Source organism: Boleophthalmus pectinirostris, unplaced genomic scaffold (genome assembly GCF_026225935.1).
Source record: "Boleophthalmus pectinirostris isolate CB_2022bp ecotype Guang Dong unplaced genomic scaffold, ASM2622593v1 HiC_scaffold_10, whole genome shotgun sequence".
Taxonomy (NCBI): domain Eukaryota; kingdom Metazoa; phylum Chordata; class Actinopteri; order Gobiiformes; family Gobiidae; genus Boleophthalmus; species Boleophthalmus pectinirostris.
The window spans coordinates 34,723,815-34,743,254 of NW_026570971.1; the positions used below are offsets into that span (position 1 = coordinate 34,723,815).

General features: G+C 40.4%; 1 protein-coding gene across 4 annotated transcripts in view; it reads left to right on the plus strand.

Annotated features, from left to right (window-relative positions):
• Positions 1-17,810, plus strand: part of hivep2b (HIVEP zinc finger 2b) — a 49,171-nt gene extending 31,361 nt beyond the window's left edge. For all 4 annotated transcript variants that reach the window (XM_055154420.1, XM_055154400.1, XM_055154407.1 and 1 more), the window contains 6 exons: positions 532-3,965; positions 7,085-7,230; positions 8,463-8,638; positions 8,721-8,819; positions 11,692-12,416; positions 13,984-17,810. In XM_055154420.1, coding sequence (XP_055010395.1) covers positions 621-3,965; positions 7,085-7,230; positions 8,463-8,638; positions 8,721-8,819; positions 11,692-12,416; positions 13,984-14,295 — 4,803 coding nt within the window. In that variant the 5' untranslated portion in view covers positions 532-620 and the 3' untranslated portion in view covers positions 14,296-17,810. The remainder of the gene's footprint in view (positions 1-531; positions 3,966-7,084; positions 7,231-8,462; positions 8,639-8,720; positions 8,820-11,691; positions 12,417-13,983) is intronic.
• Positions 17,811-19,440: the final 1,630 nt, after the last annotated feature.

The following is a 19,440-nucleotide window of genomic DNA, read 5'->3' on the forward strand; positions in this document are numbered from 1 at the left end:
ACAGTAACTGTAACTGAATACAGTTACTCATAATTTGTACTCTGATTACATAACTCCGGTACATGTAATCTGTTACTCCCCAACACTGTCTATCATGCATAGATTAAAGGTCCTATATTGCGCAAAATTTACTCTTGTGAGCTTTAATCCAAGTTATAATGTCGTTACCTCCTCAAAAACAGACCTGGAGTTGTGTTTTGTTTCATTCACACATGTCTGAGTAATCTTTTATTATTTGTTTGTTTACATCTCCAAATCTCAAAATGCTCTGTTCCACCTTGTGATGTCATGAAGTGGTAGTTGTCAAGTGAACGCCTTTTAAACACGTGTGAATGAGACAAAGCACAGCTCCAGGTCTGTTTGTGATGAGGAAATAACCTTCTAACATAGACCAGAAAACAGCCCTTCAATAACTCCATATAATGTTTTGGTTGCAGCACTAGGACTTTGCATTTTGTTTTGCATGTTTTACTTCCTTTGAATCCAACTCTAACCCTATTTTCTCTCTTTCTTTCTCTTGCTCTTTTCCAGATGACCCTTCCCTGCAATCAATTCACACACGTGTTAATATCTTCACCATTACGTAACCAAGACTGTCCTTGAAACCCCACCTCAAAGTCATGGAATCTCCTACTTCTACTTCTACCGCTGCTACTTCTACCGCTGACAAAAATGTTCCCCCTAAAAAATATAAAGCCAAATTACTCCAAGAAGGTCAAAGCATGGATACGAGTAGCTTCAAAGATGACGAGGAGAAATCCGCCGGTCATTTGGACGTTAAAGTTTCTGTGAATCCTGTTGGAAGGCCGAGAAAGTCCCCGAGTTTGCAAGAAGAAGGACTGGCGCAAAGTTTGAATCCAGGCATGGAGTTGTCCGAAGGAAAACTGGAGCAAAAATCGCAACAAAAACCAGGAAAATACGTTTGCGATTATTGCGGAAGGGCATGCGCTAAACCGAGCGTGCTGAAGAAGCATATACGCTCGCATACCGGAGAACGGCCGTATCCGTGTGTACCGTGTGGATTTTCATTCAAGACTAAAAGTAATTTGTACAAACATCGCAAATCGCATGCTCACTCGGTAAAAGCGGGGACGTTAACAGAAATGGGCACTTATAACGTCAGTTCGGAGCATGGATCTTTCGAAGGAGAAGGTGAGTTTTCCGACGGAGACCAGACCACGGATACAGACGATGACACTTCTAGCGATCCTTTGCTGCTTTTGGATACCGAAGGGTCCGACAATACCGCTGTGAAAGTATTAAACCTTATTGCTCAAAAAAAGGGAACTACAATTTCTTCTTCTACTACGCAAGAACACCACGAGTCCAGTTCTTCGACTCTGGAGCCTAGCCGCGCGATTCCGTCCAGCGCTATCAAGCAAAGGTTGGCGTTGAGGTTGTCGGAAAAACGTAGCAGCGATTCGGAGCATAATTTGTCCCTTCCGAGTCAGTCCAGCAAAGGAAGTACGGATTCTGGATATTTTTCGAGATCCGAAAGTTCAGAACATCAGACCGGTCCGCCAAATACAAACGCAAAATCGTATCAGGAAATTATGTTCGGAAAATGCTACAGACCGAGCCCGAAGCAAGCTTTTATGAGTGATTACAAGGATTCAGAAAGGGGTGTGTCTCGGGTTTATACGCAAGAAAAGGATATTGTTGAGTCGATAAAGATTAATACCAAATCGTTTACAAGAGAAGAAATCAAGGAACCTCAGATGGATAGCTCCGATATGGGACTGTTGATACGAAGCAACTCTATGCCTACGTCTTCTGCCGTTTGTTTACCAACGCCACAAGCTTTGAGAGGCAGCCACTCATTTGACGAAAGAACTAGTACAGGTGGTTCGAGGAGGTTACGAAGGCAAGCTGCTTTCGAACTGTCCGCGCACGAAACCCACGCGGAAACTGCAGAAAGCCAAGTAAAAATCGTCGAAACCGGTTTAGAAATGGAAAACTATCCGACGATGTCCGCGCACTTAAGTCACCACAGACACGCGCTGGAGCTGGCGACGCGAAAACGCCGCAAAGAGAAGCGCGAGGAGGAGGATTTACCGATTCAGTACGAGACGCATCACGAGCAAAGTGAAGAAATTATGTACGAAAGTGATTACAAAGCAAAAGGGCAAGCTATGTGTGAGATGGACGTGACTTTAAGTGCGGAAATAACAACTAGAAAGACTCTTGGGAATGTTATATCAGTAATACAACATACAAATTCACTCAACAGGATTCAAATGGAGCAAGCTGAGCATTATAAGTACCACAGTAGTCAGCATTATCAACCTATGGAGGCGAGCGATGCGTACGAAATCGAGAGAAGCGATAGCAGGCTAAGGCAGTCGTTTCAAATGGGGCCTAAGCTCGTAAGACAACCCAATATCCAAGTACCAGAGATCAGAGTGACGGTAGAGCCGGATAGTCCAGAGAAAGCTCCGGAAATCCAAGTTAAAGAACCGGAAAAACACGTTGAGGAGTTCCAATGGCCGCAAAGGAGTGAAACGTTAGCCCAGTTTCCTCCTGAGAAACTACCCCCGAAAAAGAAGAGGTTACGTTTAGCGGAAATCGAGCATTCGTCCGGAGAGTCTAGCTTTGAATCGGCGTGTACGAGCTTGTCACGGAGCCCGAGTCAAGACAGCAACTTATCGTACAGCTCAACATTTTCGTTTGACAGAGAGGACAGTATTAAATCGCCCGGAAAGCTGGATGAATTTGGGAAGGAGTTGCTGGCTGTACCAGGAAGTAGCGGGCAGCATTCTCTGTCCTTGCTGCATCAACGTCAACAACACGAAATGCGTAGATCATCATCTGAGCAAGCACCTTGTAACTTACGCAAAGAGTTACCGGAAGTTCGTAGCATCTCTTTTGACTACGGAAGCCTCTCGCCGACTTCTAAGCTCAAACTGGTCGACTACGCAAAAGGTGAGAAGCGAAGAGCTAACTTAGTACGGCAGGAATCTTTGAACATGGAAACTGAATCATCTCACCAACATCACTTCTTGACCCAAAGTTTGCCAATATTTTCAACCGGAAGCGCTTTCCCGCATTTGCCCCATCCGAGTTTGCTTGTCCCGGTGAGAATCCAAACTAACGTGCCATCTTTCGGCAGCTTAACCTACACCACGGTATCGCAAATTTTCGACAATCAGAGTGAAAGTATCAGCTTGTGTTCGCCAACTCCGCAAATACAACGAAATCTAGAAACGCAACAAAGCCATGAAAGCTCTGATCAGACTATTGAAGCTTTAGACCTGTCATCCGCTAAGCTAAAAACGGGAATACCTCTTTCGCTCACATCCCGAACCATATCTACAACCAATGCATCGAGCGGGGGTGCGAGCAAACGGATGTTGTCTCCGGCCAGCAGCCTGGATTTGTTTATGGAAGTCAAGCAGCAAAAACGCGTGAAAGAGGAGCGAATGTTTGGGGAAATCGCCAAAGAACTGAGCGCGGTGGAGCTCGGCAAATGCAATGTTAACGAAGACAAAATGATCCAGAGAGCCATGGAGGAGCAAAGCAGCGAATCGTCAATGGACAGCACTTCAATGGACATCAATGTTATGCCAGTGGGAGATGTGAAACTTGAAGCTAAACGTTTTGCTATGGAGGTCGTAGCTAAGCTCGTAACCACCGCCGATGTGATGATAATCGACAGAGAGCACGCGAAAATCTTACGGCAGTTCCCGAGTCTTCGCACCACGACGGGAGTGAGTTGGTGCTACCTAAACTACACCAAACCAAGTGTGTCTCAAAGTGCGGGCCCTCCTTACCAGTCGGTGTACGCGGTGTGGTGCATCAGCGCTCATAACCCGAACCCTCTGGACCTAAGCACGGGTTCGGCTCTGGCTCTGCTCCGGTCCAAACAGAAGGGGGGTCCCGTCATCTACAGCGCAGCCCAGATGTGTCAGCCCGGAGCGGGGAAACTCGTGTCCTCGCTCCTGCTCTGGAGGCACACCGTCGAACAGGTGAGGATAAACAAACAACTAGGAATGTTCCACAGTATGACAATAAACAGCTCTACCTCACATTTATTCGGGTGGTAACTCCAAATTTATCCCCACATTTGTTGAACCTTATCATTTTTGAATTTAGAATAATACTGTCCTACAAAGACAAAAGATCTTAACTCTCCAGAGTGTGAAACTGGAAAAAAAAATTACTTCAGAGTTTCTCTTTTGTCCAGACAAAAGTATAATAGGTCGGGCTCCCAAAATTTCACAACTAGTTCCTATAATGAAGAAATATTTGTATGTGAAAAATACTGAACTCAAAATTGACATTTGACCCTTATTTGTCACTTCCTGTTCTCTGCCTTTGTATCATGAGCCAAAAATAAGGAGTCGTGCAAAGACAAAAGGCAGAAACTGACATGATCATTATTATTTGCTTGATTTTTGTCCAGACTTCCATCCATTATAAGAAAAACACCTCACTAAGGTCGAGTCATCATGGAATTTGTTTAAAATGATAAAGAAGAACTTTCACACAGTGAAACAGTTTGACACAAGTGACTTTGCAGTATAGTATGTACAGTATGAATAAACACACCAGATACTTTCACATTAAAGATCATTGAAGTATAATTGAATACAAAAGTTTATTTATTTAATGTGCTGAGACACTGTGCCAAGGCCAAAACAAACAGAAGGAGGTGAGAGGTTGAATTTGAAAATAAAATATATTTATGAACTAATTCACGAATAAAAGATACACTGTTACTGCCTCTTAGTTTTGCATGACTCAACGTACAGGAACTATCAAATAGGAATCAAAGGTCGAGGTTGAGCTCAATATTTTTCACAATATTTATTCACATGATAAAAGAGGTCTCAAATACGAACAAAATGACATGAACTTATTTTTGACCAAACATGATGTTACAGCTTTGTGCCTTAGTAGAGCAGTATAGGTCCACAAATCTGCCAATTAAAGTCAAGTAAATAAATGTTAACCTAATTAGTGGCGAGAGTCAAGTGTGCGTAAGTGGACATTACAGCGTCCACTAAAGTAATACTGATTTCTTCTTAATGAAAGGAACTACATGTGATTTTGGTAAACATCCAGAATTTTGACTGTGAGCAGAGTCGCCTCTCCACAGATCTGACCTGTAACTTGGTCTGGTTTGGTCTCCATGAAGATAGAAAGTTTTAATGCCATACTGTGAAACATTATGAATATAGCAATAACATTTCAGTGGAGAAAAGCATTTGATGGAAACTCCACCAAAAAAGTTACACAATGCACCTTTAAAAAATATTCAGTTCATGCTGTCATTTTTAGAGCCTTTATATGTTGCGCTCACATGATAATTTTCTAGAATTCCTGTAGTTTAACCTGAGCTGGAGACGGGTCAGATTCTCAGGTGGAGTTTGTTGTAGCTGTCAGATGCAGATTTGTTGACCTGGTTTATCTTTAATGTCTGTGTAATTACTGGGTTTATTCATTTCTGTAAACATAAAAATTATTAAACTTAAACTCTCACAAAACTGTATTTAGCAGCTTAATAATAATAATAATAATGATAATAATAATAATAATAATGCCTTACAATAATGCGCTTTACCGGCTATAGTCATTATTCATCCACTCTACTCTGTGGTGATAAGATACTTTTGTAGACACAGCTGCCCTGGGACAGACTGACTGAAGTGAGGCTGCCAATCTGACCCATCGGCTCCTTCAATCAACAGTAATCATTCACTATGTTACATAGTGCACCTTTCAAATTCTTCTGAAAGTTATGTAAAAAATAAATAAAGTAGGTTACAAACAAGCCGCTGCATCACTTAACACTTGACTTGATTGTCCTGCATATTTTTGACCCCACATTAATCACACATATTCCACTGGCACAGCTAAAGAATGCTCTGTTCTTTCTGAATTCTCTTGGAGCTGTTCTTGTGCAGCTGATTGTGTCCTTGTGTCTTAAATATCGTCCGGAAACAGTTTGAAAAGATCAGATTTGAAGTGTGTGAGTCAGAGCTGCAGTATGAGTGTATAAGTGTTCACATGTTCCTCTGACTTTACCATGAAAATGAAGCTAATCCCTAAAGTCTTCTTTATTACACGAGGCGTCTTTATTACATAATGCTTCATCTTTTCAAAGTACAGTCATATAGGCTATTTGTCCTCTGAGTGTACAGCTCATGTGTAACTTCTACAGTGGAGGGTCCACTACCTACATAGCTCCAGTGAGATTGTTCCGCAGGTATGGCATTAAACTTATCCTTATGAAGATGACAGATGTTTGTGTTTTTAACAAAAGAGGCTGTGAAAATCTGCAAAATCTGGAAATTGAGGATTATTATAAAACAAATTACTCTAGACTTTCTACAAAACAAGGGCTGTGGTGCAATGAAGCAATTTTCATTTTAAAAATAAAACTTTCTTTTTAGTTCATTACATATTTATACAAATGTATTGCAAGGCAGTTTACAATTTCTTAAATGAAGCATATGATAATAAAGTAAAGAGCTTTTCCTGTTTGAAAGACCAGCAGTTCTAGCTCTGACTTCAATTAAAACCAAGTACTTGTCACTGTATAGAAAAAAAATATATACATATGTATAGAATTTATTTTTTGGCTGCATCACCCAAGCCTGTGTGGGACTAAGATAAACTCTTTCCCCTTCAATAGACCAAGTGCATTTGCTCCAGTACAATTTTTGCATTCTCTACAAGACAATCTCTATCTATGCATCTGGATCCTGTTTAGATGATTACACGAGATGTTTCTGTCTCTTTTTAAGGATATAATAGTTTTAATTCTACCTAATATACTTCATATTTGAGTGGATATTCTCCACTTGAATACAGCTCCCTCCTCTTCTTCATGTGAACTTAAATCTCCATAGACTAAAAGCCAGATCGCTGATTCAGCTGTAACTGCTCAGAAAAGTCCTTTAGCTCCCACCCTTCACCCGATCTCTGGGATTAAATACCATAGGAGCATTTATTGTGGGCATTTCCTTGAAACAGAGACAGAATCAAAGGGAGTAGGCCCATGTGTGATAATATCCCACAGTGTCACTTTACCACAGCGTCGATATGGTTCAGATGGAACAGAATGTATGTCCCTCCTCAGATGCAGAGGAAACCAGAGCCCCGAGACACGGAGGCCAGCGTCTACGGAAAGAAGCCCAAGGACGTGAGGCCGAAGACGTGCAAAGACGAGTGGAAGGAGGCCCCCGGACAGAGCGCCCCCACCAGGATCAAGATCTTTGAGGGAGGGTACGTGCACCGAAATGTGTATGTGCCTTGTATGTACATGTGTGAGGTTTAAACAATGAGAAAAATAAAAAAAAAGTTTGTCCTCACGTACCAAATAAAATCCAAAAATGCCCCTGCAGTTGTTTTAACAAAATATATAAATAAAATGACCAAGTATGTGAGATCTCACATTTACTTTAAAGGGCCCATCTCATGTAAAATAACTCTTTTCACATTGTATCTTCTGCACATAAACAAGCACAATTTGGGTTTTGGAACATCCATTACACAATAGTTCTGAAATCTTACTGATTTCTTGGAGACAGTCACAACCAGGAACTATGAAAGACCGACTATTGCTCCTCCCCCCGCCCGTCCTGAGAAAGCACAGGCTCCGCCCTCCAAACATGACGTAGGCGATGAGTGAGCCGCCCTTCCTCCGCCATCTCAGGGAGGGAGGGGGAGACAGACGTGCACCCTGATAGTGGTAGAAATAAACTTTTATTCATCATGGAGATACAGCGCGTTCAGCCGCATGTGTTGGACCCGGAATCAGACGAGGACTTTGAGGAGCACGAAGCTCAAGCACCGAGTCCACATCAGCTGAACATTACTGATTGGTAAAGTTTTAATAAACACTAGTAGATAAACTTATTATATCATGGACACTGCAGTGTAGAACAATGAGCTTATGCTGAGGCGGGGTGGAGGCGGTGGAGGCGGTGGAGGCGGTGGAGCGGGGGAGGGGGGCGAGTGTGAAGCTCTTTCTGCTACGTCAAATGCGTCATAGGTGTAGCTGCCGCGTCATTGTTGTCGCAGCTTTAGTTCGTTGTTATGTGGGAGGGTGACAGAAATACGCCACAATTTGTTAAAAAAAACACCAAATCAATCTAAAAACCACTTCAGCGACAAATACAAGGCCCACACATCACTCTTAGAAGGTAGAAAACTCTGAAAAGTTGATTTTGCATGAGATGGGCCCTTTAATTAATACATTTAATACTACTTTTTAACGCCTTAACTTAAATAATGTCTGTACATAAACATATACAAGTCATATATTAAGTCTTCTATAAAATACTTGTTGTATAACTATATGATTACAACTGCAATTAGATCTTTTCTCATTTTAAAAAAGCAAGAATTTTGTCATTACGATCAGTTGAGATTAATTTCGCAGCCCTACTCCTGTTTTGAAAGTATCAGACAGTTGATTTTTATTCCTCCAATAATATTTGTTGTGTTTTGCGCAGGTACAAGTCTAATGAGGACTACGTGTACGTGCGCGGCCGGGGGAGGGGGAAGTACATCTGTGAGGAGTGTGGCATCCGCTGTAAGAAACCGTCCATGTTAAAGAAGCACATCAGGACTCACACTGACGTCAGGCCCTACGTGTGTAAAGTCTGCAACTTCGCCTTCAAGACTAAAGGTGGGCTCTGTGGACACGCATGGAGGTGTACAGGGGTTAGAGCTGTTAGAACTTATTTTATATCCTCTAATTCTCTCTGAAGGGAATCTGACGAAACACATGAAGTCCAAGGCTCACATGAAGAAGTGTCTGGAGCTGGGCGTGTCTGTGTCTGTGGACGACTCTGAGATACAGGAGCAGGGTCAGTCTCAAATACACTCTCAGTCCGTTTATCACTACATTTTATATTCACTCTCCACACTGTTGTCGTTTAGCTGCTTCTATTACCACATCTGCACTGAGATAGTCTGAATGTCAGTCTATGGCAACGTCCTCTCCCACCACACATCATATGTATACACAGACATGGATTCTTTAATATACACTACCGGTCAAAAGTTTTAGAACATCTTAATTTTTCCAGTTATTTATTGCAATTCAAGTCGTGCAGGTCCAATGAAGAGCTGGAAATGGTCCAAAGGTAAGAACTGAACAGACAGAGGTTAAAAAAGATAGAAGAGCAAAACACAAGTCCAAGCTCTGCCAGAACTACCTCAGGAGAAAAGAACAAGATGGTAAAATTTGAAAACCTGGAGTGTCCAGCAGCAGCACAGTGTCTAGACTTAAACCCCATGGAGCTGGTTTGGGATGAACTGGACAGAAGAGTGAAGCAACCTACAAGTGCCACACATTTATGGAACTTCTGCAACAGACTTAAGAAGAACTTTCTGAAGTATATTTAATTTTTGTACAGAAAGAACAAAAATATGTCCGTTTGCTGCAGGTGTTCCAGTCAGTGGGAGCAGGTAGAGGGTGCTCTTGGGAAAAAGGATCAAAACTAAAACACAACAGACTCCAGGCACTCCAAAGAAGTAAAAAATCACACTAGGAAAAATATAGTTAAAAGGCCTTTATTTAAATGGCCAGAACCAACATGTTTCGACCAAACTGGTCTTCATCAGGGCTGAGTAAAAAAACAGAGCATGGGTGTGGCCGTTAAGTCAAACACACCAACCAATAACAGACTGGAGTTGATTAGAGGCAGACAAAACAGGTGCGAGATCAACAGCACAGGACATGACACAGGCAAAAAAATAAATTATATATGTATATGTGTGTATATATATATATATATATATATATATATATATATATATATATATATATATATATATATATATATATATATATATATGTGTATATATTAGGGCTGGGCAAAAATAAAAAAATTTAATTGCATGAGTTCGAGCGATTAATCGCGATTAATCGCATGTTATATGCAAAACCAATTAATGAATTTAAAAAGTAGAGTATAGCGCTCTGTTATTGGAAATGTAAATGAAAGAGCCAAACATTTGTTGTTGCAGTATTTCTTTCACAGGGGAACCTCAGAGCCTTCAAGGTGTTCTGAAGGCTCAAGAAAAAATATTGAATGTACGTTTGTACTACTAATATATTTATTGAATATTTTTTATGCTGTGAGTAATGAACACTACACTAGTAATAATTTCTAGATCAGTGTTATAAACTTGGACTGATATTTCTTAGGAAACAAAGGGTTAATATAATGGAATGGAAATGGACCGATCACATTTTTTCTTCCAGTGGTATCTGGGTAAATCAGTGACTCCAGCACTGAACTAAAGAAATAAGCTCAGCTCAGAGCCGGTGCCCGCAGCTGAACTCGCGGCTGAGTCCGCGGCCGGAGCCGTAGCCCGCGACCAGAGCCCGCGACGGGAGTCGGAGCCTGTGGCCGAACCCGCGGCTCGTGGAGGCTCGGGCACGTTGCATCTCATGTGGTCAGAAAAAAGTGAAAAAAGTGTCAAAGAAAAGATGTCAAACTTAAAGAAACGCTTGCGGTGGACTTTTTCAAAATAAAAGCCAGTGAGAAACAGACGTTAAAATAAATAATAATAAATAAATAATAAAAAACTGCGTTAACGGCATTAAAATAATTGTCGGCGTTAATTACTTAGTTAACGCAAAGTTAACGCGTTAACGTGCCCGGCCCTAGTATATATATTTTTTTGCCTGTGTCATGTCCTGTGCTGTTGATCTCGCACCTGTTTTGTCTGCCTCTAATCAACTCCAGTCTGTTATTGGTTGGTGTGTTTGACTTAAAGGCCACACCCATGCTCTGTTTTTTTTAACTAAACCCTGATGAAGACCAGTTTGGTCGTAACATGTTGGTTCTGGCAATTTAAAATAAAGGCCTTATAACTATATTTTGCCTCATGCGATTTGTTACTTCTTTGGAGTGCCTGGAGTCCGTTGTGTTTTAGTTTAATATATGATTTCTATTGTAAAAAGAACGAGCCATGAGTGTGTTCAGCTGTTCTATCTGCCAAAGGTGAACACACACATGAATCAAAAGTTTAGAATATGTTTTGTTCAACAGGAAACAGTAAAAAACTGAATAAAGTGTCGTGTTCTAAAACTTTTGACTGGTAGTATAACTGTAATATATCTGATGTATTTTCTGATGGTTCTGATTTTGTATGTGCCTTATGTATGTGTGTATAACTGTGTAAATGTGTACATGTGTTATAACTATGGGCTCACCCAGGGGAGCAAAGGACCACAGACTCATTACAATGGAGTGAATCATTTGAAATGTTACATTTAACACAGGTTTAACTGAGCCAGCACACTTGTAATAAGACTTGGAACATTTTTTTTAACTCTGTGTCATATCAAAATGTTTGTTATTCAAGTTATGAAGGCAGACTTAAAAAAAAAAAAAAAAAGCACTAAAAAGTAGTATTTTTAGTCATGTTGGCCAAATCAGCTGGAAGTCTGGGCTGATGTCTGGCCAATATTTTGCTTGGGCCAATCTTCTGCCTAAAGAACATGCATCAAACTTTATTTAGACACTTCAGAGTGAAGAGGGCGCAGAAGAAATGTTAATACACTTACACTTTAAACTTTATTGATCAACAAGGGAAATGACTTGGGCACTGTGGTCTTATCCATATTGGCCAAAAAATATTGTCAGAGCTTGTCGTTTGTTTCACCGGTTTTATGGATTAATCTCTCTTTAAAACTATTTCTAACCCTGTTCCTTGTGTTTCCAGTGGATGATGTTCCCGTGGAGTCGAAGGCGGAGGCGGCTGCAGCCAAACACCAGTTTTCCGACGCGGAGGACTCAGACGGAGGCGAGGAAGAGGAGGAGGAAGAAGAAGAGGAGGAGGAAGACTACGACGGAGACTCCACCCCCAAACTCAGATCACGCTCCACCAGCCCCCAGCCCTGCCTCCTGTCCTCTACTGCTGTCACTGCGCTGCCAGGAGGGGGCGCCACCAGCCTCTCCGCCTCCATCACCTCTGTGCCAGCAGGGGGCGTCGTACCCAAACGCTGCTCTTACCCTCCTCCTCCTTCAGACGACGATTCGCTCACTCTCCTCTCTCCGGACCAGAGCTTCCTGTTCGATCCGTACTCGTCCTGCCTCCTCTCTCCGGGCTGGGAGTCTCCCATCAGGGAACCGTCTCCTTCTCGGCTGCGTTACCCCTCGCCGCGCAGAGAGATGTCCCCTAGAGGGCGCTCCTCTCCCAGATGGGACACTTCTCCGCTCAGGCCAGGGTCGCCCAGCTTCACCCCCATCCAGCACCTCTCTCCTGGGGCGCTGGAGCGGCCGTTGTCCCCCGGGTCGGAGGTGGGGAAGAGGGGGAGACAGAGGGTGGTGCTCCGGGCGGTGTCCCCGAGGAGAGGGTCCCATCAGCACAAAGGGGAGAAGAGCAGGCACCAGGCCAAGATCGAGATGGTCCAACAGCAGCAGCTCGGCGCTCAGGACATGGAGATGGTGAGTTCAAGTCAAATTTACTTTTTAAATACTCCTATATTACACAAAAGTGACTCTTGTGAGCTTTAAGCCGTGTTATTATGTTGTTACATCCTCAAAAACACACCTGGACCATGTTTGAGTAACACAAACTCAATAACACTGAGTTTGTCTACATCTCCAAAGCTCAAAATGCTCTGCTTCACCTTGTGATGTCATGCAGTGCCTGTAGTGGTAGTTTTCAATTTAACAGCTCCTTTTAACTTTAGTTCAGTGAGACTGCCAATTCCAGGGCTGAAATTATCCAAAAGATTCTAGTGAAGCTTAAAAACACATTGGAGCTCTTCCTGTTTAACCTCATGACATCACAAGGTGGAGTGTGGAGTGTTTTCAAACTGAGAGAAGAACTCAGTGTAAATGTGCATGTTTGTGTGTTAAATGTGTGAATGAAACAAAACACAAGTCCAGGTCTGTTTGTGATGAAGAAATTACATTAGAACATAAATTTAAAAAATAGTGTAAAATGAATGCTTTAAAATTATAATAATGTTAATGAACAAGAGGGGACATTATGAAAAAACAGCTTTTTGAAGATTTGGTCTGTGTTCTAACATTTATTCCTTTCATTCCCTCATCAAAAACGTGCCTGAAGCGGTCTCAGATGTCATCCATGCATCCAGAGTATTTTAGACATCTCCCCCAAGCCCCTCTTCAAACTCTCCTTTTGATTAGCTCTAAGACAAGAGAAGATTTTAACTGCAAAAGTGTTCATTCTTTGTATAACATGATTCATGCTGATGGGTCATTCAACACAACAACACATGACAACACAGATGACTACAGCATCATACCTCTGTTTTTGAATTCACAATATCATTTCAGTTTATTTTTTAAAGCCCAAAATCACAGCAGCACTTACCTCTCTGAGCTTAACAAGATTTAACCAAAGTTAGAAAACCCAACAACACAGCACAACACACAAGTGAAGTGTTAAAATTGACTCTCACAGAATCACAATTTTCTCAGGGTTTATATGAGTCCAATCTGTTTTAGAGTTAATTTAACATTTTTGGAAATGTTAATTAAGTAAAACTGGACCAAAGTTCCTGTTTAACCCCAAAATCAAGAGTTATATTAACATTTTGAGAGTAAACAGGTAACACTTTGTAGGGTTAACCTGATTTAGCTAAACAACACACAGAGGTGTTTTATTTTTACACTTAATTTTAGTTAATTTAAGATGAAATTATGAAGAAAACTGGTTCAAACTGGTCTCTCTCATGGGAGTTTGAAGTGGTGGTGGGAGAAGCCAAATTAACACTAAGAGAAGTTGAATTCACATCAACCATATCAACTCTGACAAATAACCCCAACTCCAACCCCCATTTAACTTTCAAATAGTTAAAATAACACTTTTTGTCTTGAAAACACCTCTGAAATATTTTAACTTAAAATTTTAACCCTCTAAATACTCGATATTTATAGAAAACAAGCCAATGCAGAATTGTCCTAAAACATTCCCTGTCCTTAGACCCATATTTTAATTTTTGATTCTAACTTAACCCAGTCTTTTCCCTTTCTCGTTCAGGATCAGAAGCCCGTGTTGGCTCCTTCTCTCCCTCCAAACCTGCTGAGCCACCTCCCTCTGCACTCCCAGCACACTCAGCCCTCCCTCCTGCCCGCCAGGCCCGTCGGCGGGCTCCAGGTGCCGCCCAGCTCCCCTCCTCCTGGTTCTTCAGCGGGGGACGCGCCCATAGCCTCTCCCCAGAGCAGCGAGGTCGGGTCGGGGCAGTCGGAGCAGGACGCCCCCTCTGCTCGGGACTGTGGACAAGAGGAAAATGTCCAGACGTGTTTAAAAGCCATCGCCTCTTTAAAAATCACAACAGAGGAGCAGCATTAGGCGACCAGGCTGCGTTCAGGTGTCTCTGGGCGTGTGGAAAGTTTTAGTTTGAGTTTATAATTCAGGAAACCAAAAAAAGGTAAAATAGCAGCAACATTACTTAGTTACTTTGAAAAAAAAAACACTACCAGGCAAAAGTTAGTGACTACTTTCTACATTTTCAATACACACAGAAGACCTCAAATATATAAAACAAAATATACAGAATAATGTAGTAAAAATGTAATAACTCTGGATTCAAATTCTACTTCAACCTTACTTTTACTTTTACTTTTACTTTCGTTTTGGCCCTGATCTCAGCCAAAACAATTTAAAAAAATAGAAAGATCCTACTCTAACTTTCTTGTTAAATATAGACCTGTAGTTTATTTAACACTCCTACCAGCTATTACAAATTCTAAAGTCATTTCAGTTTTCCTGAGCAGTCCCTTGGTCCCTGAACGCAGCCTGCCTCTCCACTCCTCGTCACCTCATCTCTGCTGCTTTGAGGCAATACAAACTCCCTCTGGACCCGATCTGGACCGGGTTCTGATCCTGGTCTAGTCCCGGTCTCGATCCTTTTTGAACTCTGTGGAGCCGAGACACTTTTAGAGACGTTTTAAATATTATAACTTGAGAAGAAATCATTTTAAGGGTGCCAGTGCAATACAGCGAAGCTAATCTTGCCTTTGTTTGAGCGTAGTTGCACATCAGTGATATTTATGAGTGTACAGACCTGTCCAAACCCTGTCCCTATGCCCTAAACCCTGTACCCTAAACCCTAAACCCTAAACCCTATACTAGAGGCTTATGTATTTCACTGTTTGAATATAGACTGTGGTTCATGTATCATATCAAGTGTGAAAATGCAGTAGTGCAATTTAAACAGAGCCTGGTTCATGAGCGCTGGATTAACCAAGTCTGAGTATGATAAACTTGAATAATCGGAAATTTAAATCCGACTAAACTCTGAATTTGTTGCCGTGGAAACGTATTCAAGCATGGGTTCATCAGCTGAGAGCTCTGACTCGTCATTCCCTCCCTCATCTCATCTCATTTACGTTTATTCGTTTCACATTAGAAATAACGACACACTGATAATCAAAGTCTGGACGCTCAGACTTAAGGGTATGAAAGCCAAAGTGTCTTGCAAGTCAAGTTTCGTCCTTTTGTTTCTCTTAATCGTTAATTGTGTGGTTGTTGGATCCTAACGGCTCGAGAAATTTGTTTGCGAACTCCATAGACGCAAAAGGGAGTCAGATGTGTGTGACTGTAAACCTCTGTTCAAACTGTTTCTCTTCCCAACGAAATTGGGAACAAATGGGAATGGCGCTCCACATACAAAATGTTCACTGTAAAATCGGGATGATTTAGGCAGACAAAGTTTCCTTTTTGGTTCTTCCTGTGGATCAATCCTGTCCATCACCTTCATCTTTCACTATTTTTCATTTCTGTTGTTAAGAGAAACAGTTTGAACAGAGGTTTGAGTCACACACATCTGATTCCCTTTTGCATTTACGGAGTTCGCAAACAAATTTCTCTAGTCGTTTTCCGCTGTTAGGATCCAACAACCACACAATTAACGATGTCCGAATCCCAAAACTAAAATATGACAATATCAGAACCAGAAACAAAAGTGATATGATTCAAAAGACTTGAAAAGATCGACTTTGTCAATAGACACATTCCCACTGGGAAAACAAACATGGAGGTTTGATGCTCACTTCTGTGGGAAATCCTTCCCAGTATGAATTGCACAATAAACGGAAGTCCAAGATTCTTGATGCGTCTATAATGTTGAATTCTCTCATCTATTTTCATACATAAATTACACTGGATTATAAGGCGCATTAAGAGAAACAAAAGGACGACACTTGAGACTGATCCTTAGTCCAGGCGTCCACGATCCATCGGCAGATCGTGGCGTAATTCGCCCGGTGTTGTCTCTCTGTCTTGGTGAATGTGGATTATGAATGTGAATGTGGCTGGACAATTTAAGTTTGTTTTATTTCCTATCAGGAAGACTCAAATATACATCAAGTAATAATGTGTTTAACGCAGCTTTGCCACATTTGTTTATGTTTTACAGAAATGAAACTTAAAACCACATGTGTAATTTGAATAAACTATAAGAGCTGAAGAAAAAAAAAACAGCTAACTCCTTGTGCGCTGATGCAGTTCAGTTTCTGTCGGACTAAAGGACATGACTTAGTGCAATATGTTTGTTCTTTCTGTGACAAGGCGACAGCAGCAGTGTGCGTTGAGTCGACACAGAATTATACTTCGCCCTTTACTTCGCGAGGCTCCTGTGCGGCTTTGTAGTTTACCAAAGTCGTACTAAAACATTCTGATGGTTTTTGAGCACCGTGTATGTCATAAAATCAGTTTGAGGTCAGTAACACAACCAGAATTAATACATAAAGTGCACCAGATTATAAGGTGCACTGTCAATTTTTGAGAAAATGAAAAGATTTAAAGTGTGCCTTAAAACAACAACAACAAAAAACATTAACTAGACATTAATAAAACACATTCAGTTGATAGTATCCTACTGAATGTAGTGTTTTCATTACATTTAACATGTCAACTTTAACATTTTTAACTCAAATATTGTTGAAATGCAGATTTTTTTCTAATACATGAAGTGACTGTGTTTGCTCACTCATAGAAATGGTCAGGTTCAACATTTGTAAATTTACATTTTGGATATTTCATGGTAAAGTCCAGTGTAATCAAAAGAGAAGTCTGGTTCTGGCCCCATCTGGGAACATAACATCATCACATTGTGTAATCTGAAAACCAGCAATACCGATACCAATACCTGATATTAACCGATACCAGTGTAGGGACAGATGATGTCAGTTATTTCCTTAAAATAAAGTCAACTTATTACACAAGAGATCCAGGTGTGTTATGAAACTGTTCTTCATCCTTCACATCACCACAGAACAGCTTCATATAGATAAAAGTTCAAACATGAGACTTTCTAGGACAAAATTATCCTGTAATACCTGATCCAGTCATTTTTTTCCGTATCAACATCCATATTTGATACCAGTATCGAGTCGTGTCCCTCCTACCAGCATGATTTCACTGCTGCTCGTGCTCTTCTGGTCGTGTTAGTTTCAGTATTTGACCTAATGCTTGGACAGTCTCCATTTTGACAAACACTTTTGTCTCTGATAATCTGACTCCTTCACTCATTTGAGGAACATTGAGTTTAAACTCAGACGTGGTTAAATGTGCCTTGTGAGTCGGGCTCGGAGATTCTTTAAAGGGACTGGTGTGTGCGATGGAACCTGGTGTGACCAAAATGTGGCGCTGTGGTGCAGTTTTGGTGCTGTGGACGTGAGGGGTTGTGCCTTTCATTTGCTCTGTATATTTTCAAATGAACAGAACTTTATCGGCTTTATCAAACAATGCAGCTTGATTTTTGTTTTTCTTTATATATTTTCTTTTTAATGCATTTTTTTTTGTTTTGTTTCTCAATGTTGTGGTTTTTATCAATGCATGGGAATTTGCTCTTGCACAAACTAGAGGACAATACTGTAAGATGTATTTATAATATATATATATATATATATATATATATATATATATATATATATATATATATATATATATATATATATATATATATATATATATATATATATATATATATATATATATATATATATATTATAGAAACGTAAGCACTTATTGATACTGGTTAATATTTGACTACTATTTATATGAGCGTATATCTGTACTTAATATGCAGCAGTTATGCAGTGAGCCGCCAAGGCTGATGTTATCGCTAATATCGCTTCTTCTTTAAACTGTCTCCCTCTTCTTTCCTCTTCCTTCTCTCCTCCTCCTCTCCTTTTCCTCCTCTCCTCTTCCTCTTTCTCTCCTGCTCCTCTCCTCTTCCTCCTCTCCTCATCAGATTTCACAGTGTTTAAAGGTAATATATGCAACAAGCCACATCTACAGTTTTAGTTTAACATTTACACTTTTTTTTCCAGTTAACAAGATCATTTTTGTGGGTCTGGCAACTCAGACTGCGACATCTTGAGATTATGATTTTTTTTTTATTATTATATTTTTTTCTAATTGAAGAATAACTTGGACTGGGATCTCTCTATGTCATTTCACAATTCTAAACTATGAATTTTTACAAGCAAGAAGAAATTGGTATTGGAACCACGCAGATTTGTCATTATTACTAATTCTATTTTTTAAAGAACCACTTTGTAACTTTTCTCACATAATGACCTGATTGTCTCTATGGAGATGTTCTTGTCTTATTTGGCGTTAAACATCATTCATTCAATTACAAATATTTTATTGCTAAGAAAATTTCTCTTAGCGTAACCTGCTTTTCTTTATGGAAATAAATGTGTTTAATGCCACACTATGGAACATTTCAGGCAAAGCCATAACATCTCCATGGAGACCCTCAGAAAATTTACATAGTGTGGCTTTTTAGATTTAAACTCATTTTGAATGGGAAAGCAACATTTATCATGATCATTTACTTTGGTTTGTGTTGAATTCCCATCTGACTGGCAACGCATGTGTGGATCTGGCAACCCTAGCCTCTGCTTTTTTGATTAGCAGTTGTTGGAAACTGCACTATTTATTAAAAATGATTCTAAATGATTTCTGTTTACCACATATTTTGAGACACACTGGCTCATTTTTAAAGCTGATTGACTATATTACCTTTAAATGTGTTTTTCATTGGTTTTGCACTTGTATCTTTCTCATTTTTGGCTCAAACGTTGAAGATTTTACATTCCAGTTTTTGTTGTTTTTGTGTGAAACGATGCACACTTCTCCAAAAGGGGCTAAGACCATCAACTCTTCATTTAAACTGGAATAAACCTCAAATATTGTATCAAATCAAAAGAGTCTGATTACTATTATGAGTGTGATTGATTTGTGTGAGTGGTTCTCCCTCCTCCACTGCTCTGTACAGACAAGTGTGTGTGTGTGTTTATGTGAGTTCAACTCTTTTTGCAGTGTTCAGTTTGGAGAGTTTTTAATTGTCTCTCAGAAGTTAAAATGTGAATGAGGCAAAATGAGGATCCACAACAAACAGCACAGTTTTAAAGGGAGAATAAGTCGATATGTAAATAGCTTTTTACATAAAATCTATATTCTAATAATATTTTGTGTGTG